This window comes from Botrytis cinerea, chromosome 3 (genome assembly GCF_000143535.2).
Source record: "Botrytis cinerea B05.10 chromosome 3, complete sequence".
Lineage (NCBI taxonomy): Eukaryota > Fungi > Ascomycota > Leotiomycetes > Helotiales > Sclerotiniaceae > Botrytis > Botrytis cinerea.
The window spans coordinates 1208595-1230577 of record NC_037312.1 but is presented as its reverse complement, the minus strand read 5'-3'; the positions used below and the strand labels follow the sequence as shown (position 1 = coordinate 1230577).

General features: G+C 44.5%; 9 protein-coding genes across 10 annotated transcripts; 5 read left to right on the top strand and 4 right to left on the bottom strand.

Annotated features, from left to right (window-relative positions):
* Positions 1-42: 42 nt before the first annotated feature.
* BCIN_03g03640 (hypothetical protein) lies at positions 43-3505 on the bottom strand. Its single transcript, XM_001560517.2, has 2 exons — positions 2788-3505; positions 43-2736 (listed from the first exon to the last, which is right to left on the bottom strand). Exons 1-2 carry the CDS (start codon positions 3104-3106, stop codon positions 227-229), a joined length of 2829 nt encoding a protein of 942 aa, XP_001560567.1. The 5' UTR covers positions 3107-3505; the 3' UTR covers positions 43-226.
* Positions 3506-4997: 1492 nt separating this feature from the next.
* On the top strand, positions 4998-6615 carry BCIN_03g03630 (hypothetical protein). Its single transcript, XM_001560516.2, has 4 exons — positions 4998-5597; positions 5651-5756; positions 5829-6075; positions 6128-6615. The coding sequence occupies exons 1-4, from the start codon at positions 5254-5256 to the stop codon at positions 6175-6177; spliced, it is 747 nt and encodes a 248-aa protein (XP_001560566.1). The 5' UTR covers positions 4998-5253; the 3' UTR covers positions 6178-6615.
* Positions 6616-7065: 450 nt separating this feature from the next.
* Positions 7066-8138, top strand: BCIN_03g03620 (hypothetical protein). The gene is made up of 3 exons (XM_001560515.2): positions 7066-7209; positions 7426-7489; positions 7589-8138. The coding sequence occupies exons 1-3, from the start codon at positions 7180-7182 to the stop codon at positions 7942-7944; spliced, it is 450 nt and encodes a 149-aa protein (XP_001560565.1). The 5' UTR covers positions 7066-7179; the 3' UTR covers positions 7945-8138.
* Positions 8139-9255: 1117 nt separating this feature from the next.
* BCIN_03g03610 (hypothetical protein) lies at positions 9256-12401 on the top strand. Its single transcript, XM_001560514.2, has 5 exons — positions 9256-10647; positions 10698-11372; positions 11423-11564; positions 11620-11939; positions 12003-12401. Exons 1-5 carry the CDS (start codon positions 9461-9463, stop codon positions 12124-12126), a joined length of 2448 nt encoding a protein of 815 aa, XP_001560564.1. The 5' UTR covers positions 9256-9460; the 3' UTR covers positions 12127-12401.
* Positions 12402-13134: 733 nt separating this feature from the next.
* On the bottom strand, positions 13135-16009 carry BCIN_03g03600 (hypothetical protein). Its single transcript, XM_024691910.1, has 9 exons — positions 15810-16009; positions 15592-15749; positions 14669-15544; positions 14367-14619; positions 14202-14321; positions 13804-14154; positions 13672-13754; positions 13498-13556; positions 13135-13444 (listed from the first exon to the last, which is right to left on the bottom strand). The coding sequence occupies exons 1-9, from the start codon at positions 15952-15954 to the stop codon at positions 13270-13272; spliced, it is 2220 nt and encodes a 739-aa protein (XP_024547683.1). The 5' UTR covers positions 15955-16009; the 3' UTR covers positions 13135-13269.
* A 79-nt stretch (positions 16010-16088) lies between these two features.
* On the bottom strand, positions 16089-18818 carry BCIN_03g03590 (hypothetical protein). Its single transcript, XM_001560511.2, has 10 exons — positions 18281-18818; positions 18105-18224; positions 18037-18055; positions 17722-17987; positions 17530-17674; positions 17207-17476; positions 17030-17151; positions 16805-16977; positions 16612-16758; positions 16089-16557 (listed from the first exon to the last, which is right to left on the bottom strand). Exons 1-10 carry the CDS (start codon positions 18346-18348, stop codon positions 16331-16333), a joined length of 1557 nt encoding a protein of 518 aa, XP_001560561.1. The 5' UTR covers positions 18349-18818; the 3' UTR covers positions 16089-16330.
* A 423-nt stretch (positions 18819-19241) lies between these two features.
* Positions 19242-19643, top strand: BCIN_03g03580 (hypothetical protein). Of its 2 annotated transcripts, XM_024691909.1 has the most exons (2): positions 19242-19521; positions 19606-19643. In XM_024691909.1, the coding sequence occupies exons 1-2, from the start codon at positions 19420-19422 to the stop codon at positions 19627-19629; spliced, it is 126 nt and encodes a 41-aa protein (XP_024547681.1). In that variant the 5' UTR covers positions 19242-19419; the 3' UTR covers positions 19630-19643. The 2 variants fall into 2 exon arrangements, with proteins under 2 accessions (XP_024547681.1, XP_024547682.1); XM_024691908.1 differs by having other exon boundaries at positions 19242-19643.
* BCIN_03g03570 (hypothetical protein) lies at positions 19638-20268 on the top strand. The gene has a single exon (XM_024691907.1). The coding sequence runs from the start codon at positions 19761-19763 to the stop codon at positions 20184-20186; it is 426 nt and encodes a 141-aa protein (XP_024547680.1). The 5' UTR covers positions 19638-19760; the 3' UTR covers positions 20187-20268.
* Positions 20269-20608: 340 nt separating this feature from the next.
* Positions 20609-21887, bottom strand: BCIN_03g03560 (hypothetical protein). Its single transcript, XM_001560508.2, has 3 exons — positions 21157-21887; positions 20990-21103; positions 20609-20942 (listed from the first exon to the last, which is right to left on the bottom strand). Exons 1-3 carry the CDS (start codon positions 21691-21693, stop codon positions 20742-20744), a joined length of 852 nt encoding a protein of 283 aa, XP_001560558.1. The 5' UTR covers positions 21694-21887; the 3' UTR covers positions 20609-20741.
* Between the last annotated feature and the right edge of the window lie 96 nt (positions 21888-21983).

Genomic DNA, 21983 nt, shown 5'->3' with positions numbered 1-21983 from the left:
ATGCGGCTGCGCCAATCCTTTATCGAGCCGAGCCAAGCTTCCTGTGTCGCCTTATTCTTTCCAATCTTCGGACCAGAGTAATATGTACAATCGTGAGCCCCGTCATAATCATGCCTAAAATGCGCCTCGCTCAAACCAAAGCATTGCCTATTCTGCACCAACTCAAACTCCTTAATTAGGTCAAATGCAAATATACCCATAATAATACACCTATACAATACGCCTCCTACATGCCTGGTTGCCTTGCCATACCCATACCATTTTGCATCTGCATACCTGGCGGGAAACCTTGCTGCCCACCTGCTTGCATCTTCGTTTTGAGGTTTTGGAGTACTATGCTCTGGGCTTGCATTTGTAATTTCTTCTTCAAAGGTTCCGAAAGGCCTTGAGGATGTGCGCCCGAAGCCATCTCTCTATTGTAGAGTTGCTTATATACAGCGGCCATCTGTTGATGGGTTTGCATTGGGTGGGCGTTCATGTATTGTTGTACCATAGCGGTCTGTGGGTTCATTGGTTGCTGCTGCTGGGGGTGTTGTTGTTGTTGTTGATGCTGCTGCTGCATTTGCAACTGTTGTTGTTGCTGTTGCTGTTGCATTTGCTGCTGTAATGCCATGCCCTGCATGTTTTGCATGTTCATATTATTCCCCATGAATTGTTGATTCATGTTCATATTTTGAGGCATGCCAGCTTGCCGCATAGCCGTTAATTGATTTTGATAATTTTGAGCTAATTGGTGGGTTGGGTTGTTAGCGTTCGCTTGCATCTGCATTTGCCTCATTTGTTGGTGCTGCATTATTTGCTGAGGAGTCATTTGCTGTCCATTAGGCATTGCTCTCATACTTTGAGCTTGCATTTGCTGCTGCTGCTGAGCTCGTAATGCCATCAAATACTGTTGCGTTTCGACTGGTGACATGCTGTTTATACCTTGAACATGCATTTGAGCCGAGTTCATGCCAATCTGGCCCATTCCAGGTGCTTGCGCCATAGCGCCTTGGAGCGGGCTCCCTTGGCTCATCCTTGGTGTGAGTCCTCGGTTCAAAGGAGTAGATTGCATATTAGGAGTCGCGTTATGCATTCGAGGTGTCCCTGCATGACTTTGCTGGCTTCTTTGAGCTACCATGCCATGAGCCGCAATGGGTGCAGGATGATTTTGGTGAACCACAGAGCCTGGACGAGGGGGACTGCCACCCATGCTCGACGTCGAGTGTTGCATTGGGTTATTGCCAATACCGTTATTGACTGTCGGCGATGCCTGGCTGTGCGGAGTTCCATTTCGAACGATTGGTGAAGATATTTGGGCCTGGGTACCTTGATGAGGGTGAAATCGTTGCGCCTGCATACCATTTGAGACAATTCCATTGGCTTGAGATGGATGTGCATGGGGACCTTGCGTTTGAGGAGGCATACCCTGCAGAGCCTGCGAATGCTGCTGCTGCTGCTGAGCTACGGCGCGTCGTTGAGCTTCTTGTTGCTGCTGCTGCTGCTGTCTTGCCATGTTTTGACGTCTTTCTATTTCCTTTTGTCGAGCCTCAGCTATCTCTTGTTTCCTTTGAATCTCTTCCTCTGCCTTAGACTTTCGCTGAGCCTCTGCTTCTGCTGCCTTCTTCAAGGCTTTCTTGTCTTCGATATCTTTTCTGATATTTGTAAGAGCATTGAATTTCTCAAATCGAGCTTCAAATCCACCACCAGCCTGGCCAGCACCATCAGCAACATTGATACCTCCGGCGCCCCGTGCAACAGTTGCAAAACGTTGTTCATCCAAGATTAGCATAAAGCGTTGTTCATCTGCAGCAAGTGCTTCATCAGCAGCCATTTCTGCGACTGTTCTCTTACGGGACTTGGGCTGAGGAGGCTTTTCTAAGTGCATAGGGTGGGCTAATGATTCTAGTAGCCGTGAACATTCTGTTGCACTATTTGCAGGCTCAAGGGCCAAGGGGGCGGTGGTGGCTAGGATAATCTGAGCTTCGGCTGCGTATATATTGCCGCAATTAAACTCAGATTTGGCCAGTTTCAGTCTTTTCGCAGCTGGTGGTACATTTAAGCCGGGAGTTGGTGGGACAGTTCCAAGTGGTGTAGGTGGTTGCGCTAATGTAGCTGATGTGCTTCCTTCGGAGCGTTCTTGGCGCTTGTCCACATCCGGTGTATGAGGTGCAGTAGAGTTACGAGCAATTTCGATATAGGTACTAATTGGTGTTGGAAATAGCACGCACGTTGTCACTTTAAGTTTTGCTGGTGCAGGGACTGATTTGGTTTTCTGGGAATCGTTTGAGGTGCCCGGCGCAGGCATATTTTCCTTATCTTGCTGTGCAGATGTCCTCGACTTCGTGGGCCCATCGCCAGTTTGTTCTTTTGAGTGTCTACTTTTATCTAGGTCGGGTCGAGGGTACGACGCATATGGGGAAGGTGTAATGTAACTACTGAGTGTATGAATCGAAACGCCCTCCTTGCTTCCATCCTTCGGTTGAGATGAGGGCTGTTGGGGGGCAACAGATTTGTGATCGAGGATCTGAACAATCATGCAACCTTCGTAGAAAGCTACTTCATTGAGTATGAAATAATCCACCAACTCATGAGGTATGGTTTTCTGTCTGAGATGATCCAGGAGTACTCTCATTGGAGAAGTATATGAGAAACTGTTTTGTTGTTGATCGAATCGAAAATGCGTCGCGTAGAGGTGTATAATTAGGGAGGGGGGGCTTTTGCGGTATTTATGAAGAATATAGTGCTCGGTTTTGACTAGAATATTTTAGTATGTGTATGAGCCACGGAGAATAACAAGAGGTTTACCATATGGTTGTGATTGCGCAACTTGTTGTATAACGAATTCTTCTGCAACACTGCCAGATCTCATACCCGCACTATTATTCTTGATCCCTCGACCAAGCGTATGCCCCGAACGATTTCGATTCGCAGATCGACCCCCCGAAGAGTTTCCACCGCCATTCGCTGTAGTAGGGGTTTGGAAATTTTTGGAGCCGGATGGTAGTCTTCCAGCAGACATTGATGGGGACGGAGACGAAGTCGATGAATTGATGCCATTTGTTTGAATAGACATAGGCCGTTTGACTTTGTTAGTCGCCTGAGCGACCGATGCCGCAGGCGCCATTGTTGATGTTGAAACCTCAGCAAGATGTACTTCTGCTAAATTATTCAACTTGTCGCAATGGTCACTGTACTCTGCGCGATATCGATGGTTCGTTGATCTTTTCCATCTAATATAGTCGTTTAATTCCGTCAAGTAGTTTGATCTATTCCGAGACGCGACTTCCCTCACTGCTTCCAGTTAGGAAGATATATAAGGAAAGTTATCGCCCTTCTATGATGCAATGCGATATCGAATCTGATGATTTGCTCGAGGGGAAGTTGGGGTGAGGTGTGGAGACCAGAGCCGCCAGAGTCCCAAGCTAACAAGTTCATGTCACCTGATTAGGAGTACTCCCACCGCCTTTTTATGCCACATTCACGTTCTTTGTTCGATGACAACTTCACAGAGCAAGAATATATCTGTTCAAATTCCAATGTCATAAAGCGTCAGTTTTACCCAAATCAACATTTATCAACCTACGCCAAGTGTCGAGCGCAGCAAGTTAACAGCCAATTGGCGGCATATTATCATAGTAAAGATACCTGAATGGCATAGGTGTCCCTTTGTGGGTTCCTGCAAGGTAAGATTAAATCGATGCTTCTCTGATCTGAAAAGCATTCTTCTACCTTTCCACCATCTGTCTGGTGCTTCGCATACGGTGCAAGCCGAGTTATGATCTTTTGCAATTCAGCAAAACCTCACGGTCTAGAATCTGGTTTTGACTGAACGCCTGAAAGCAGCACACTCCAATTCCGAGTACAATACCGTATGGGTTGGACACATTGTCTACCATACAACTGAATCTACAGCACAGAAGAGATTAATGGACACTATCTAAGCATTGCACCGAGCGCATAGCTTCTTTTGAAAATTGTAATTGGAGGATATATTTCGGATTGCTTTCGCGCCAAGTTCCTATTCTGCGGGTATCGGTCGACACGCAGGATGGGATTAGGTTTCGTTGAGAATCTTTAGTGGTACAGTTTGCCAAAATACGTGATCGTGGAGATGTGTTCTGGTGCCAAATCAAGGTCTCTCAAGTAAGGATTCGAGAATGGATCATCTCGTATCCTTGCACTACTGCAGTTCTCAGACATGGAGAAATTTTACCACGAAGGGAATCATTCACCATCATAAACGTCGGTTCAATTTAGGCACAATCTTCACCACTCGCCTCTCTTGAAGAATCCGGGGTAAGTCATGAGATCTATCCCCTAGTTACTGTCAAGGTTGTACGACTTTATCCATGTTTCCAGTGACATTAGCCAGAATTGCCAAAGTACAGCTTCAAACTTCTAGATGCCGAACAAGACCCATTTTAACAGATGCCAAATGGTTAGTGGACAAAATAACCTTTTGACTCTTCTACTTTTGTCCTCATTCGAAGAAGTTTTCTTCGTATTGATAGTTTAATCCGCAACTCAAATTGAGTTGAGCGAATTATGTGATTAGGAGCATGATGCTAATTGTATAATAATGCTTTTTGGTCATTATAAATTATGCTATCAAGATTACATCGCGTGTTTTTCGACCATTTAAATGAATGGAATGGATGAACGCGGGTTAGTCTCTAAAGTATTATTTGGAGGTTCTATTTTCAATTTTAGTGCTATTTAGTGCTGTGTTTTGTCCAAATTTAGAGCAGATCTCCTCAGCCCCCCTCCCCCAACCACGTTTGTATCACGTTCAAGAGATCCCACTCTATATTAACCCAAGAACTATAATCAGTTTGATTTTTGTCATATATTATAATTTCGCCATCATTATCATACTTTGCATAATTAGAAATCGCCGGGCCCTAATCTCGAATGTTTATTGGCGAAAAAGTGGCCAGAGCATCTTGGCCGTCAAGCAGCCACAAACCACCCTAGATATAGATTAGGGAGTTCGTTGAAGGACCCCAGATACCAAAGCTATACCACATTAGAAGCTTTGTCCTCGTACAGATAACTGTATATGGCGATTTTCCTAGGTTTGGTCAATCTACTTGGCGCAGGGTCTACCTGGGCAACATCCCCTTCCATTTCGATCAATGTTTCCACGAGTGAGCGCTCGTAACATGATATCCGTAATGGATTCTATATAAATACAAGCCTTGATCGCTCTTCTTTTCCTTCATTCAAACATTCCACGCACATCTCAGTTCCTTAATCTTCACTTCTATCATCATGAAGTTCACCCAGTCCTTGGTTTCCTTAGTCTTGGCAACAGTTGCTGTTGCCAACCCTACTCCTACTCTTGAGGAGCGGGCTGCTGTAACAAAATGTGGCCAATGGGATACTGTCGCAACTGGATCTTATACTGTCTTCCAAAATCTTTGGAATATAACCGGCTTTACCGGTTCTCAATGCACAACTGTTACTTCAGACACAAGCAATTCTCTTGTCTGGTCTACCAGTTGGTCATGGGCAGGAGGATCTTCCCAAGTCAAGTCTTACGCCAATGCAGGGCTCAACATGGCAGCTAAGCAGGTTTCTGCTATCTCGACCATCCCATCTACTTGGAAATGGAGGTTGGTTACTTCATATCTGTTCAATGGACTTAACTGATCACGAACCCTTCTAGCTATACTGGCTCCAACGTCGTTGCTGACGTTTCCTACGATTTGTTCTCCTCATCTACTGCGACTGGCAGTGCGAACTATGAGATCATGATCTGGCTTAGTGCCATTGTGAGTTTTCCATTGCCATTGCCATTACCACTGCCCTTAATTTATTAAGTTGCGGAAACTGACTATTCTCAGGGTGGTGCAGGACCAATTTCAGAAACTGGATCAACACCCATTGCAACCCCAACAATCGCTGGAGTGTCATGGAAACTCTTCTCTGGACTCAACGGAGCCACCAGAGTCTATTCCTTCGTCGCTTCCAGCACAGTCAATAGCTTCTCTGGTGACTTGAAGACATTCCTTACATACTTGACTGCCAACCAGAAATACCCATCCAGCCAATATCTACTGTCGATTCAAGCTGGTACCGAGCCATTCACTGGTAAGTTCATCCTCTAATTCATCTGAAGCGGCGAGAAACTCATGTAGACTAGGATCCAATGCCGTCTTCAAGACGACTGCCTACTCCGTCTCGCTCAATTAAATCCTTGAATAAGGATTTAAAAGATGCGAATCTATCTAAAGAGTGATATTGTCTTTGAAGGAATTGCATCTGAATGGATGCGAAGGAACTTTGTACATATTTTCTCCTACAACGAACATTTTCAAAACTTATGAACCCTGTACAAGTAAAAAGATGTTATGCACTGGGTTCATTATAGCATAACTTGAAGTTTTTTTCTTTCACGTTCCAACAATTGAAACTTTCTAAAATGCTCAACAAGGCAATAGAACAAAAATAATGATAAGATATGTCGCTCACAGTCGGTCTATGAGGTGGTGAATTTGTGAGGAACAGTATAATAACATGGAATCTTTGAAGCATGTACTTTTGAACATTGAAGTTGGATTTGAACGTTGGCCAGATTTCAACCCCGTAGTTTAGGTTAGACAATAGATTAGAAAGCATTACTTGAGTTCAAGTAGTCGGATTTGGCTTTCGGCAGTGACACCTGAAGCAACAATTGCGTAGATATCTAGGGCGCTATACAGCTTGTACAATAAATGCACTTCGAAGCTTCCATGCCAACCAAGATATCAAAAGAATGATATTGACAACATAGACCCATTCCAGATTCTAGATGGCACGAGATTGTCACACCGACAGGAATTAGTCTGATCTGTCGAATTAACTCTTAGTTCCCATATCAAGATTAAGGTTAATGCCATCGAGGTTTTCTTATCATTATTTAATAAATTAAGCTTTATCTATTTTCTTCATCGAACTATTGTTTCCGGCTCGGGTGATTCGGGTGAACATTGCAAAGGACGATAGATGGGATCGGTACGACGAGAACGAAAAGTCCGATGTGGTGACACTAATCTATGTTTGGTAAAGCTTCCCCTCGCGTAAATTTGTCGCCCGCACTTTGGATAATTTTCATTTTCAACATCTCTTTTCGAAACTTCGAACAACGACAATCTCCATTCCGCCCAAAGAACTTCATCGACAAACCCTTCGAACATATTACCAAATACCGCAAAAATGGGTGGTGTCACTGTTCGCGATGTTGACGTAAGTATATACAATTCTACCAGCTATGAAATGGGGAAGAAATGAACTCGAGAGCTTGATTTGCGACAGCGAATTGGAATTTCTATCATTTACACCAACCCACTTGATCAATCTTGAATTTCGCAAACTACCTTCTCTTGTCGATAAATGAGCAGGTGTGAGGGGGTCGAAAGATCTCCGCTGACGGAATTATGCTGATTCGACGGGTTAATTCAGGCACAAAAGTTCATTGATGCATATGCTGCTTTCTTGAAGAGACAAGGAAAGCTCCCAATTCCAGGTACGTACTAATTTATGCATCTTCATCATTAATCTTCACAATCGCGCTGACATGCGCTCAACAATTACAAATTGCTAACGAAGAAATTTTCTACTGCAGGTTGGGTTGACACCGTCAAGACCAGCGCATCCAACGAGCTCCCACCTCAATCTATCGACTGGTACTACGTTCGTGCTGCTGCCAACGCCCGTCACATCTACCTCCGCAAAACCGTTGGTGTTGGCCGTCTCACCAAGGTCCACGGTTCAACCAAGAACCGTGGTTCCAAACCATCCCACCACGTCAACGCCTCTGGATCTGTTGACCGTCACGTCTTGCAATCCCTCGAGAAGATCGGTGTTTTGGAGCAAGATGAGGAGAAGGGAGGTCGTCGTATCACTCAATCCGGACAACGTGATTTGGACCGTATCGCACAAACCACCGTTGAGGCCGATGAGGAAGAAGATGACGAGTAAATTATTTACATCATGGTCTGGGAATGGGAAATCTTTACGGGGTTTGGGCTATATGGTGTATCATATGAATAAAAGCTCGTCCTAAAGCACTTTGCTTTTCATTATACCCCATTTGTTATTACGGTTAACGTGGACGTGAAAGAAGTATCATTTTGAAGCATCTTAATCAAAGCTATGAGTCTGTGAATTTCCCAAACTTTTGCTCAATTGTTCTTATTGACATTGAAAATTTTTACAAAGTTTTGTAAATTCATCAGTCATTGACTGGATGAAAGCAATTTTCCGCAGTTGACATCGAGTAGTCTCATGTAACATCAACACTTCATCCTGTTGTATGCTCTGTGCTTCCCAGCCCATATCCCGTAGTCTGTATGCTTAATCTCGATGCGACTTTTTAATGGAGAGAAAATCCATAACCATGACATTGTCCAAAATCAAAATCATCTTAAACATTCGAATAATTTACAGGTCGAAACTTAGGACGATCTGGGACAATAGACTGATAGAATATTAAAGCACTAGTGAATTGACCGGAATCGATGAAGGTAATAAGGATATGCTACCGCCTTGGAATATTTAATAATTCATTTGGGATATTCAACAGTTGGGTTAAGAAACATAGCATTGCTCTGCAATTGATTTTGGAAAATGTTTGGACCATTTCCGGGGTTTGGTTGCAATATGAAGTTTCGAACTCATGAGTTGATAAGATCTTGAGCACTACGACACGGCTCTCGATATCTCTTTGGAGCAATGAACATCTATAGAATAGCAAGCAGGTGGGTAGTTTTGTTCTCTTTAAATGTTCCAGCACGCATTCATGACATACCTTGTTCCAGAACTTGCCTTTTTCTTTTTCTACTCCTTTGCTTTTCCTCCTCTCTTATATTTATCCATCTCTTCGCATCTTCTCTCGATCAATTGGAAAAAAGCAGCCGGGACAATGCGTTTTTCCTCAGAATTAAAAACTCTAATCATACTTTACGTTCGAATAGCGATATCAATGAAAATATGTTGGTCTAGAGTCTACATAAACTTAATGTTGGAGAAAAATACTTTTACAGCAAAACCTCGGCACGACGATTGTCTCGCAGGCTCTAAAACTTCAAGAAAGAGCCAGGCATTCCCCTTGGACGCGACTAGATGTTAACACTTGAATTCAATGCTGCTTTCTGAGTTGCTGTCAAATAAATTTGCATAAATTTGCATATCTTAAGGAATGAACAAAATCATTTCTTCCAATCGCTTGGAATGAAATCACATTCTCGATGAATCATTATACTTGTTGTACACATCACATGTTAGATGCGTGCCAATACATGTCAATCACTACACCTTAAATCCAAAATGATGATCTTAGGTTTTCGTCGCTCCTTGCCCTTTATAGGAAGGTCTTGATATCACAATGCACTTGCTAGGCTCTCGCATTGATTGATGTAGCACTGCGTCAATCATACGGGTGTGATTGTTGATAACCCCGCGTTGAAAACAAGTACTAATACTTTATAACACGAACATGTCGTCACCCATTTACCAACAGTTTTACGAACACCTACCTTATCGTTTGTCGTTCATCTTCAACATGAAACCCAGGAAATATTTGGAAGCTTCTATTGCTCTCTTACTGTCGTCTCCTGCAATAGCTCAATGGAACACCCTTAACACGTCGTTAAATTCGAGTACCTTCGATCCGCTTCATTATGTCAACCAACTCATCGGCACTGACAATGGTGGAAATGTTTTTGCCGGTGCTACCCTTCCATATGGAATGGCTAAAGCGGTCGCTGATGTTGATGGTCAAAACACGGCTGGGTTCTCAACGGATGGCAGCAATGTGACTGGATTCTCACATATGCATGACTCTGGTACAGGAGGGAATCCTTCCCTGGGGAACTTCCCATTATTTCCATCGTACTGTCCTGATGATGTGGTTGACAATTGCAATTTCCTAATCACGGATCGAGCTACACCATATGTGCTTAATTCCGTGGTAGCTACGCCGGGATATTTTGGATTAAATCTGACAAATGGCATTCATGCAGAGATGACAGTTACAGAGCATGCTGCTCTTTATCACTTCAATTTCCCTATAGAGAAATCTTCGAATGGGACGGCTTTGAGCCCGCTTATCCTCATGGATTTGACGGATTTGAGTGCCAGTAGACAGAACGCAACCATCAGCGTGGCTGACGATGGCCGTATCAAAGCAAATGGGACTTTCATTCCAAGTTTCGGTGGTGGTTCATACATGTCATATGTTTGCGTTGACTTTTCCGGAGCAAGCATCCTGGACACTGGAATATGGGTCAACAATAGAGCAGGAACAGAACCAAAGGAACTATTTGTCACGAGAGGCATAAATCTCTTCTATATTCAAGCTGGAGGATTTGTCCGCTTTCAGGCACCGACTAATAGAACAATTAGTGCCAGAGTGGGTGTGAGTCTCATTAGCTCGGATAAAGCTTGCCGGAATGCGGAACATGAAATTCCTGATTGGGACTTTGCTAGGTTGAAGAAGACGGCCGAGAATGCATGGAGAGAGAAACTGAGTGTTGTGACAATTGAGGCTGGCAAGGATAGTGATACTTCACTATTAACCAACTTCTATAGTGCGATTTATAGGACTATGATGTCCCCGCAAAACTATACTGGGGAGAATCCCTTATGGGAAAGTAGCGAACCATACTTTGATTCTTTTTACTGGTAAGAAGTTAGATTGCAGGCTAAATTAAGAAGTACTAATATTCTCACAGTATATGGGATGCATTCAGATCGCAGCTTCCGTTTCTCACTATCATTGATCCATCTGCCCTATCAGAAATGATCCGTAGTCTCCTAGACACCTACCAGAACATTGGCTGGCTCCCAGATTGTCGTATGAGTCTCTGTAAAGGATTTACTCAAGGTGGTTCAAATGCAGACAATGTTATCTCCGATGCGTATGTGAAGAATCTCACTGGTATAGACTGGCAACTAGCCTACGAAGCTGTGGTAAATGATGCAGAAAACGAGCCACTAGAATGGTCTAACGAAGGCCGCGGCGGTCTTATGTCATGGAAGGCTCTAAACTATATCCCCTACCTCGACTATGATTATTTGGGTTTCGGCACGAACTCGAGAAGTATCTCTAGGACGTTAGAATATTCGTACAACGATTTCTGTATCTCGACTCTCGGGAGAGGTTTAGGAAAACCTGAATATACGAAATATCTGCATCGCGCGATGAATTGGCAGAACCTGTGGAGAGAAGATCAAACTTCGTCTATCAATGGTGTGGATACAGGATTTACAGGATTTTTCCAGCCCAAATATTTGAACGGGACGTGGGGGTATCAGGATCCGATACTTTGTAGTCCGTTGGATTCCTTTTGCAGTTTAACGAGCAATCCACAGGAGACTTTTGAGGATAGTATTTGGGAATATCAATTGTGCGTATTTTCTCTCTTGTTGTGGTATTTTTTTACTGACAATTGAACAGTTTTGTGCCGCATGATATCGCGACTCTAATTGATCTGATTGGTGGGCCGGAGAAATTCATCGCTCGTCTCGATTATTTGCATACAAGTGGCTTGACGGACATCGGGAATGAACCTTCGTTCTTGACAGTGTTTCTTTACCACGTTCATCTCCCCCCCCCCCCTATATCAGTTACATACCTCGCTAACCCCTCGCTAGTACGCTGGCCGTCCTGCTCTCTCAGCATCCCGTGCCCATATGTACATACCCGCCTATTTCAATACCTCGACCACGGGACTCCCTGGTAACGACGATACGGGTGCAATGGCATCCTTTGCCGCGTTTTCAATGATGGGATTGTTTCCCAACCCTGGACAGAATGTCTATTTAATAATCCCACCCTTCTTCGAATCTCTGAGTTTCACAAATGAGAATGGAAAAAAGAGTACAATTAAAAACGTTGGATGGGATGGAGGTGTCAGGAATGTTTTCGTACAAAGTGCGAAGGTGGATGGAGTCGTGTGGAATAAGAGTTGGATGTGAGTTTTTCTCCCAACAGTATGGGACTCAGTGAGTAATGTGCTAATTTCCCATGAACGTAGTGGACATGAATTCTTCACCGAGGGACAGACGTTAGAATTGGTTTTAGGTGACACAGAAAGCGATTGGGGGACTAATGAAGAGGATTTACCTCCTAGTATGAATGTTGGTCATGTGAAGCTTTAACCGAATTGCTTGACATGGATTTAAGGATAGTCGATATTGCAATCTTTTGACTTTCCCAGGTTTACTTGATGTTTTGAGAGAATTCATGATTCTCTAATTATCCATCCAATACAATACAGTCTTGAGATCTATATGAATAATTTCCGGCAAACTTGATGATCGCTCTAACAGTTTCTCGGAATCTTTTGAAATGCTTTATTTATAGCTTGAAAAGTAAACTATATATTTAGATGTATATATAAAGTCTATAGTCCCTTCATTTAAATTTCGAGGCATTTCGTAAAATACATACACATAAAGAATACTTATGTGTAAATCTTACATTCACTCCCTCTTACCTCTTGATTCAAACTTCCAAATGGGAATGCTAAACTCCATGATGCCCGCGTCCTACTATACAATAGAATACGTCATACATGCAATTTATCATGTAAGAGAGTCGGATGGAATGTGGGTCTATGTGGCTATCCTACTTGTCGTAATTCTGATATTTATTAGAGCTATGTAATGGTATTGTTGGTATTTCTTCGGTGGCGGGTATCATGTCTTTATAATCGGGATGGGGTTTGATGCATGCTGAATTAGTTTTATATCTGAATAACGTTAACTTATACGATTATATAATTGAAATTAGTATTCTATAACTAGGTATCTAAAATTAGCAATCGATATTGAGAATAAATGATATGTATTAAAAATATAACAGTTTGTATTAAGAAACCAATAAGTAATCTATACTAAAAATTGATTTTTTGTCACTTTTTGTCCCAAAAAGATACCACAGGGGGGGTAGCCTTATATCTTACTCGGAGCGTGGATCGGATTAGCACTACCGAGATCAGTCTATTGGCGGCTATTGCACTGAACAGGCTGCGAATAGTGTCCTCCTTCGACAGCAAGGCAATTTCTTTGGTCAAAGGTAGCGACGGTAGTCGATTATAACTCTGATATCAGGATGCGTGCGTGTGAAACTGCGGTCATGGCATTACTGAACATGATGCAAAGAGTTGGGGCACAGGCAATTATTGACTCATTTCGCACAGCTGTAGCCAACGCCGTGGTCGAGAAAGAAGCAAGCTACAATTATCATCTCATCGGAGTTCACCAATTTACAAGCCTCCAATTAATAATAACAAAAAAGTCTCAATCATCGTAGTCACCCCACCAGGCCTTCAAATCTTCTCTTCTCCAGCTCGTCACCCAACCTGTCTCTTGTTCAATTCTCTCTAGTATATCTAAAATAGCTCGATGTTCGCTCGGGTGACTCATGACCTTTCCCGCAATCCATATGGGCTGGATTGAATTTGTCCACGCGCCGCTAATTGGATTAGCAATCGATTATCAAGAAGAGATGTGAAGATATGGACTTACTGATGTGTATTTGACTCGGAGATAGCACATATCTGGCGGGCATGCCAAAATATTGATTTCTAAATGAGAAGATCGTTAGCCAGAAATATGTGAAAATGCATTAAATGGTCGCGTTCCAAGATGGAGCGAAGACCCCAGTCCAAGATAGATATCACTGAGAAGACGCTAGCTTACTTGTCTTCGTTGTACTTGCAGCCTGTCTGGCCTTTCTTGCAACATTAACAACATTGCTGTATGATACAATTGGTTTCCGGAGACTAGTATTCGTTAGTCCACATCAAGAGACGCATAAATCTTCAATTTAACCTGCAGGCCCATTTCCATACAACACGGTCGGAAATGGGCGATGAATATTGCCTTCATTGAGCGAGATACTAAAGATTGGCCTCATTTCCTCTGGTCTCACTGTATACCAATCATCGAGAAGGTTAATAAGCTCGATCCACCGGCTTTCTTGCGTTTCCGGAGCCCATCCTTTACAGGCTTTGAGGTATGCAACGCAGTTGGCGCACAAAAAGACTGCATAATTGGCGTATGTATCGAAGCCATTATCTGGATTTCGGAAAAGCTTGACGTCAGACGAGAAGTCAACGTTCGATGCCCAACGTGTTACCGGAATAAGCGTGATATCCTGAGAGATCAAAGCACCACAAAGATCTACGATACTTAGCTAGATTTTGAGAAATAATAGTGGTATACGCTACCCATGCGAGCAAAACACCAGAACAAAGCTTCCTCCACTCCGCCGACGAATCCATTGATTCCAACAGCCTCTAGTAAATTTGCACATCCTTCCAGATGCCTCCTCCATTCTTTTGGAGAACCTGATCATTGTCAAAACTGCTGTCGCCTAGTTTACGACGACTTACAACTCATCATTTCCAGTACACACAATATAACACAGGATGCTATCACAGCAGTATCCCTGCTTTGTAGCTCTGGCAGAAGAAGATGAATTGCTTCTTGGTACAGCCCTAAGCTTTCCGAGGATGACTCGGAGGTTTCCTTCATTTCGATCTGGCGAGCAGATAAAGCCAACATCGAGTTCTTGAGATGAGGGATTTTCCTGGCCATTGTAGGTATCTTGTGCTCAAAGTGGCGCTTATTATCGAATTTATCAAGCTAGAGCAAGTTAGTCAGAATGCGGAGTACAAGATAAATCCCATGATACCCATGGAGCGAGCTCATCAATCCAGGTTTTCCACAAAATATACTCTCGCTGTGGTGTGATCTCAGGTGGCCTGGAGTACCCAGCTGATTCCGAGTCTAGGTCTGCCCCTTTATTTCCAGAGAACGATCTCTCGGCGAAGCTAAAATCAGGTGCTTGTAAATCTGGGGTGCCCACGCGAGTCGGGCAGTTCGATCGCGCAGTATAGATCAGGTGATCTCTCAAAGTCGAGTGAAATTCCTGAAACTCCGAGCCAGGCAGGAAGATACCATCCTGATGGTTATCGAAAACTCCATGCTCGAGCATCTGTGCTTGATTGATATCCGTAAGATTGCTTCTATTGTCGGGAGGAGGCCTTGATACCTGGGATACAGCAGTAGCGGGTTTTGATTGCTGCAAATACCGTAGTGCTAGAAGATCAGAAGCTGCACCTTCGGGATCCGTCCGATCGCTCGATACGTCATGATTAAGAGATGTCATATGTTCCGCTTCTAGATTGCTAATACAATGATCTTCATCGGAATACGACTGACCACTAGAAGCTTGTCGGTGATATACAGATGTCTCACTTCTCCGACTGGCGCCTACTTGCATATATTGATCGTTATCTTCCCTGAAAGAATTATCGTCAGGATATGATACGGTCATTGAGTTGGGCGTGTTGAGTGAAGGAGACTCCGAATGCAGTTGGGAATGGTACATGGAAGGTTCGTCAATTACGGGGGCCAGGGGTTCCATATTCTCCCCCAGAGATTTATTGTTGTAAGGACTTTCGTAGCTAATCGCTGCATGGGTGTGACTTAGATTTATCTCTGGGTGGTCGTCTATCCCAGCGTCTATCCGAGATCCTTTCTCAACTTGTGATGTTACATCCACAATCTTCAAGCCGGTCAGCTAGATCTACGAGAGTTGACACCCTAAGCTACCTTGAAATGCCGAGCTCTTCTTTTAGATCCCTCCTGCATCGACGGATGTTCTGGGTCAATGTTCGTTGCATTATTGGTTCGGAATGTTATCTTCATTCCCCATTTGCACCTCTCTCCTCTCTCATGACAATTCATACATTCTGGCCTGAGCTCGTCACCTGAAGCCAACTGTTAGCATTTCCAAATTCAGGATGGCATGGCATTGACTGAGACCACACATTTCCTTCGTCGCCGACGGCAAACAAGACACCCTGATCTGGTCCGTGTCTGCTTCGCTTGGGCAAGGATGCCGGAGGTCTTTGCGACAGTGGGTTGAAGCTCATTGCTGTCTTCCATATCAAGCATAGGTCTGCTCCGGAGCATAGACGCGTGCTGTCTAAAGATTACCAAAAAAGACGCAGGTTTCTCAACGCGTCCCATCTGCTTTTGCCTCGAGCTCCATTTCCCCGCACCCTAGTACAAACGCTAGACTACTACTCCACTTTTTGCACTAAGAGTGCCTCAAACTTCTTATTTAGGATATAATACGATTATGTAATCTACTCTTGGCGCTAAGACCCAAGTTTCAAAATTTACACGTGATCATCAGCTTGTACACTAGGTACATGTTACTCCACTCGGCGTTGTTAAAGTATACAGACATAACTCTTTGCCAACTGAAAAGTTCAGCTCTCAGCTGAAATTATATTCTTTCAATCCGTACAGGCTCCCAACTGACGAAATGCTGTGCTAGTCATATCTACAAAGATGTCTTGGGCAGTACGCTGTTATCAATGTGTTCAACATTTGTCTTCTCTCCAAACTTCGCTCGAAGATCGTCCTGAGGTAAGTCGGTAGCGGCCATAGATTCTTTCCAATGCAACAAGACTTTTTCGCCGGTGAATAACTCGTCGATTTGCTCCAGAGTCAGGTTTTTGGTCTCAGGATAAAAGAAGTAGATGAGTGGAAGGAAGCAAGCGTTGAAGACTATATGCTGTATCAGAGGGCAACGTTCAATTTGTGTGGAAGGTGACTACATACCAGCAAAATATATGTACGTCTTCCATTTGATACTATCAATGCTGACAGGTGTGATCTCAACTACTAGGAAGGTAAAAATCCAATTCGATGCGCTAGCCAGAGAAGCTGCGGGAGTTCGAATCGCCAAAGGTGCATACTCGGCAGGCACTGATACGATTAGCATTGGCGCTATAATTGGGTCTGGTAGACTTACGAAGCCATGGGATGGCCAAAAGGCCCACTGCGAAAAAGAAGTTGAAGAGGAAGAGCATTACAGTTGCGACATAGCCTGCGCTCGTCGATCCATTAGAGATCGTGCCAGCTAATATTGCCATGCAAACCGCCTGCCCTGCTGCGGCAAACAACATGAGTTTTCTTCGGCCGAGCCTGGAAAAATCAGTATTTTCCACCCGTGTAGGTGTGATATAGGGAGTCTTACCGGTCAATCAACCAGATGGGTATCAAAGACGAGAGGAAATAGGCGACTCCGTTGAAGCCAGAAAGCAGTAAAGAGACACTGTGCGATAAGCCGACCGACGTCTCGAAGATTACAGGGGCATACTTCATGTTGTCAGCTAAGGAACGACCGAGCGAGCGAAACAAGTTGGGGACTCACATATGTGATAAGATTGATGCCACTCAGCTGTTGCATAAACTGGCTACCGATACCCAGTAGAGTACGGTAAAGGAACCGCTGGGGACCGTTCTTCAGAAGAGCTCTTTTCCCGCCAGACCCCTCGGCCGCAGCTCGCTCCTCGTAGATTGCGTGTTGGATCTCGGCCATTTCTTGATGAATTACCGCGTCCGAGGGCTCAATTGATTTTGCGTTAAGTTCAAGGGCCCAAAGGATGTGTCTGGCTTCCTCGTGTTTATCATGTGCAAGAAGCTGCAGCCATTAGCTAAGTTAGTTAGCAAGAAGAGAGGACGGAAGCTACGTACCCATCGCGGGCTCTCTGGGAGCACAAGAATCCCTGCGAGAGTGACAACAGCAAACATAATCTGTAGAGCAATTGGCACTCGAAATTGAGCGGCACTATTCACAAAACTGAAACCATAGTCCACCCAGTATGCCATCATTACACCACTGGGATATATCAGCGACTTTTCTCAGAGGATCTCATCCTAACCTACAATATGTTGATCGCGAGTTCCACGGCAAGACCCTTCCCTCTCTTGTGAGCCTTCATTAATTCGGCATGCCATACTGGAATAGTGCTTGTGTTCATCCCATTCCCCAGCCCCGCTACGATCCGGCCTACGATCAGGTGAGGAATAGTGTTTGCAGAAGCTTGGAGAGCAGCACCGATTGAGAGCACGACGCAGCCAATCATTATACACTTCCTTCGACCTAGCCTTTCGCCAAAGAGGAAGCAGAATAATGAACCGAAGAAACAACCCTAACGACATTAGTATGAGCTCGACGACTGTGGTGTAGGGTAGCCTCACAATTTCATATATGGCAACACTATTCATGTAAGTACGAATTATGTAAAGCCGACGGTGATATGACTTACACAGTCCCCTGAAGTGACGAGCTGCCTTTACCAGTAAGCGTTGTGTCAATCTCTGGGAATTGACGGATAAAAGCATCGCCCGTGAGAAGTCCACTCATTACACCTTGATCGTATCCAAATCTTGCGGAATCGTTAGAAATTGAGTATCTCGAAGGGACGGTGTTGGGGGTGCTCACAGGAGAAAGCCGCTTCCAGCAGTCGCCGTGATAGCCCACGACAGAGGGGCACCCGTGAAAATCGTCATCTTCGCTGTGCTTAACGAGTAGATAGAAAAGCAGCTTCAGATATTGAATGATTACCTGTATTCCAATTCAATCTGAAGACTTAAGTCGGTGGATGAAGGAAGGTCTTATACACAGTAATCTCAATGAGCTTCGCCTCCCAAGGGCCAAATTTCAACACTGTGGGGTCGCATCCTGGGGCCCCATTCCCCAATGTTGAGCGAGCCTGCAAACCGGAGAGACTAGTAAAAGGCTTTGCGGGGAGTAAGGATTTAAATTTACTAGTCACAAGATGGTGTAAGATATCTTAAAGAGGAAGTTTTAGGCACTCAGACAACTAGGATGGCCGCTGTCGAGCGCGCCATCCAGGGCCCCACTACAACCTGTTGCCCCCGCTTGGAACCACCGCTGGCGCTATGGGTTTGGACAAGATCGTGAGACGTAATGCTCAGAATATGGAACTAACCCATTGTGGTGGGGTTCAATTCAAGCCTGTTTCGGCCCTCGGAACGGATGTACCTGGAACCCTTCACCACGCGCAAGGCACAGGGCGAGATCGCAAGACCTGCTTCACTGGAAAATGAAGGGACGGAAAGATAGCCGCGTGCTGATGTTCACTGATCAACCGAACCAGCGCCTCAGCATTGTTTTGTCTTCTCTACTTCGACTCTCTATGGATGGTGTGCTTACTAGACAATATAGAATTTCCGAATTAGTAATCTAGGAAGTTTTAAGCGCCAATCTCATGCTGCGCCGAAAGTAACACCACGATGATGACTACGTATATAACGCCAGGAAGGCTCCGTAAAGATTTTGCTTGAGGCCAGTATAAGTCCGTACCGCTTTCGAAACCCTCCTATCTTTACCATGATATAAAGCAGAGGTCTTCAATGCTCCCTTAGACTTGATCAGTCTTTTAGGTTAATCGAACCTGAAAAGGGTGAAGGACCGTCTTTGTCCACGTACCTATATACAAAGGTTGGAGCTGACGAGGTGAAGTCTTGTATCGACAGCAAACAAAATCGAAAGTCAAACTTCTGTCTGGTGGTGGATCGGGCCATGAACCAGCACATGCCGGATATCTGGGCGAGGCAATGCTTGACGTCTGCGTAGCAGGACAGAATTTTGCGTCACCATCAGCCTCGCAGATCCTAACAGATCCTAACAGATTTAAAGGCACTCGATGCTCCCATGGGGTATGCCCACCGCGTCCGCTACTGAGTGAATGCTCATACTGGCTGAGAAGGCATGCTAATGATTATTACCTCTACCTTACAAAGTCGTTTTATCATATCTACCGCTAATGAATTAAATCTACCAGCCATCCAATCCTTTTCCACTCAAATATCTTCCTCTAGCATCAATCTAATGACTAACTTCCATTCCATTTCTACAATTGTCGAAAACTCGATGGCCGGTAACTCCGGTGCTCTGTATGCAATCTTCTTCCAACGCTCTAACGAACTCTCTTTCATCTCTTTGCACAGCTCATAAGACCTTATCAAATTCAGCATCCAACATCAGGATATCTCGGATTATGGGAGACGCACTACTGGAGGCGCTTGCAGAGCTCTGCCGCTACACAGCAGCTCGAAAAGGACACAGGATATTGATGGACGCCCTCATCCCGTTTATCGAGGCTTATACTGAAAAACTGGACTTCAGCACGGCAGTGGTTGCGACGAGGAAGGGTGCTGATATTACAAGAAAATTGGATGCTGTATTGGGGAGAGCGAGTTATGTCGGGAAGGATAATCTTCAGATCGAGGAAACTGGAATAGGAGTGCCGGATCCTGGTGCTGTGGGGGTATGTAGTGTTTTACAGGGTATCGGAAGAGCGTTGCGAGAATTTTCAGGGTGATAATGTGGTTTTTATTTGTTTCGGCTTCGTATCATACAGTACTCGTGGCTAATTGGCCTAGACTGGATATCTACGGTCTTAAATATAGGCAGTGTTTTACTAGCAGGTCTTCGCCCCTTTTCAAAAGTTTATGTGTGCTCCTAGTAGTCCCATCGATATCAACATCGTAATCTGCTGGGCAAAGTTGGATTGTCCTTTGTACTGCCTCATGCAGCTCCACCCCACAAAGCTAGAGCGCTCAGTAACTGGACTCACAAGGGCCGTAGCTGTTCGATCGCTGACCATGGCAGCCATGAAGGCCTTCGCTAGTCTCAACAGACTTTCAGTCCTCCTTAGAGCCCTTTCAGAGGAGCTTCGGTGGTTGTTTATGAAATAATACCCTGGGCTCTGTACGCTGCTTGCACATCCATCGTATTCATTTCTGATATTTTCTTACTGTTGCTTACGAAATGCACATTGACACAAAACCTTCCAAAATTTCTTGCCCATATACGCAGTTTTAATGTAATTTATATATTCAAATAGTTTGATAATCCAGCCAATAGCAAAGAAAAATCATGCGGAGGCACAGTGTCCCCCGTCGACTCTAAGATCTGCACCAGTCATCCATGAGCTACCATCAGCAAGTAAAAACACAGCGGGAGCCTTAAAATCCTCAGGTACCCCAAGTCGACCCAACAAAGCACCTGCCATCCATGTCTTCTCCACCTCTGGCTCGGCAGCGAGAAGCCCGTCCGTCATCGCTGTTCTAATATACTGAGGCATGGTCAGAGATGAATGCGAAAGAGGGTAAGAAAACCTACTCCTGGAGATAGAGTGTTTACTCTGATACCATGAACACCCCATTCCTGAGCAACAGATCTACACATCTGTTGCACAGCTGCCTTCGAAGTGTTATATGCAGTACATGTCAAACCCTACAGTACCGTGATTAGTATGCCTTGATGGTCGCTAATTGAGCAGCTCATACCCTATTTGCAACTTGGCCCGACATAGATGCAATCATAACCACGCTCCCCTTCGTCCCCTCGGCCATGAAGATCCTAGCCGAATGTTTGACGGTCAAGAAAGTCCCGGTTACATTGACATCCATGACCCGTCTGAAGCCATCGACCGGATATTCCACTGCCGGGATTTTTTGCTGGATGCCGGCGCAGGCAATGATTCCTTGGAACGGAGCACCAAGCTTAGAGCCGGCATCTGCGATAAGATCTAGAGTAGCTGAGATTTCATCTTCGAGGATGATATCGCATTGGTGGTATGATACGGTGAGATTGGCTGATTTCGCGATGGTTTGGAGAGATGTCCATTCGAGTTCAGATGGTGAGGGAAGAATATCGATGCATGCTACATGGCCGCCAGCCTCAAGTACAGCAGCTGCGAGTGTAATTCCTAAACCTCTGCCTGCTCCCGTTATGGCTATTGTGCGTCCTGCAAGGGAGAAGAGGGGATTTGTAGGTCTTAACCCCGGAGAGGGGAGAACATTTGGCTCAGCTACACTGCCCATCTTGAAGAAGTAATGCTATAGAGTTTGATATGAGTAGGAGTAAAACGAAGATGTATCTTATTTCAAGACCAAGCAAAGAAGATTATGCGGATGAGAAGCAAGTATGGCAAGGGAATTCCATTCTTAGAGATGCGTTCAAATAAATTAATTGTGGCTCACGTAGCGGGTACTGAATGCTAAGTCTACATAATCTCAAGGGAGACTTTGGTTAAGTAGATCTTGAAAATGCCTATGACTTCCTTTTACGCTCATAAAATTGAGCTAGAGACGATGCGAGAACCTGATTGTCG

Excerpts from the sequence above, each read along its gene's own strand:
- BCIN_03g03620 (XM_001560515.2), top strand. The coding sequence starts at position 7,180 with ATGGGTGGTGTCACTGTTCGCGATGTTGAC. Across the intron at positions 7,210-7,425 it reads TCACTGTTCGCGATGTTGAC|GCACAAAAGTTCATTGATGC; the intron begins GTAAGTATATAC and ends GGGTTAATTCAG. Across the intron at positions 7,490-7,588 it reads AGGAAAGCTCCCAATTCCAG|GTTGGGTTGACACCGTCAAG; the intron begins GTACGTACTAAT and ends TTTCTACTGCAG.
- BCIN_03g03590 (XM_001560511.2), bottom strand. The coding sequence starts at position 18,348 with ATGACGATTTTCACGGGTGCCCCTCTGTCGTGGGCTATCACGGCGACT. Across the intron at positions 16,978-17,029 it reads CCCATCTGGTTGATTGACCG|GCTCGGCCGAAGAAAACTCA; the intron begins GTAAGACTCCCT and ends TGATTTTTCCAG. Across the intron at positions 16,759-16,804 it reads TTTGGCCATCCCATGGCTTC|TGCCTGCCGAGTATGCACCT; the intron begins GTAAGTCTACCA and ends TAATCGTATCAG.
- BCIN_03g03640 (XM_001560517.2), bottom strand. The coding sequence starts at position 3,106 with ATGGCGCCTGCGGCATCGGTCGCTCAGGCGACTAACAAAGTCAAACGG. Across the intron at positions 2,737-2,787 it reads TGCGCAATCACAACCATATG|TCAAAACCGAGCACTATATT; the intron begins GTAAACCTCTTG and ends AAAATATTCTAG.
- BCIN_03g03610 (XM_001560514.2), top strand. The coding sequence starts at position 9,461 with ATGTCGTCACCCATTTACCAACAGTTTTACGAACACCTACCTTATCGT. Across the intron at positions 11,373-11,422 it reads AGTATTTGGGAATATCAATT|TTTTGTGCCGCATGATATCG; the intron begins GTGCGTATTTTC and ends ACAATTGAACAG. Across the intron at positions 11,940-12,002 it reads GTGTGGAATAAGAGTTGGAT|TGGACATGAATTCTTCACCG; the intron begins GTGAGTTTTTCT and ends CCATGAACGTAG.
- BCIN_03g03600 (XM_024691910.1), bottom strand. The coding sequence starts at position 15,954 with ATGCTCCGGAGCAGACCTATGCTTGATATGGAAGACAGCAATGAGCTT. Across the intron at positions 15,750-15,809 it reads CCGTCGGCGACGAAGGAAAT|GTGACGAGCTCAGGCCAGAA; the intron begins GTGTGGTCTCAG and ends AGTTGGCTTCAG. Across the intron at positions 15,545-15,591 it reads GAAGAGCTCGGCATTTCAAG|ATTGTGGATGTAACATCACA; the intron begins GTAGCTTAGGGT and ends ACCGGCTTGAAG.
- BCIN_03g03570 (XM_024691907.1), top strand. The coding sequence starts at position 19,761 with ATGCAATCTTCTTCCAACGCTCTAACGAACTCTCTTTCATCTCTTTGC.
- BCIN_03g03560 (XM_001560508.2), bottom strand. The coding sequence starts at position 21,693 with ATGGGCAGTGTAGCTGAGCCAAATGTTCTCCCCTCTCCGGGGTTAAGA. Across the intron at positions 21,104-21,156 it reads CGGGCCAAGTTGCAAATAGG|GGTTTGACATGTACTGCATA; the intron begins GTATGAGCTGCT and ends ACGGTACTGTAG. Across the intron at positions 20,943-20,989 it reads TAAACACTCTATCTCCAGGA|TATATTAGAACAGCGATGAC; the intron begins GTAGGTTTTCTT and ends ACCATGCCTCAG.
- BCIN_03g03580 (XM_024691908.1), top strand. The coding sequence starts at position 19,420 with ATGCTTGACGTCTGCGTAGCAGGACAGAATTTTGCGTCACCATCAGCC.
- BCIN_03g03630 (XM_001560516.2), top strand. The coding sequence starts at position 5,254 with ATGAAGTTCACCCAGTCCTTGGTTTCCTTAGTCTTGGCAACAGTTGCT. Across the intron at positions 5,598-5,650 it reads CCATCTACTTGGAAATGGAG|CTATACTGGCTCCAACGTCG; the intron begins GTTGGTTACTTC and ends GAACCCTTCTAG. Across the intron at positions 5,757-5,828 it reads TGATCTGGCTTAGTGCCATT|GGTGGTGCAGGACCAATTTC; the intron begins GTGAGTTTTCCA and ends GACTATTCTCAG.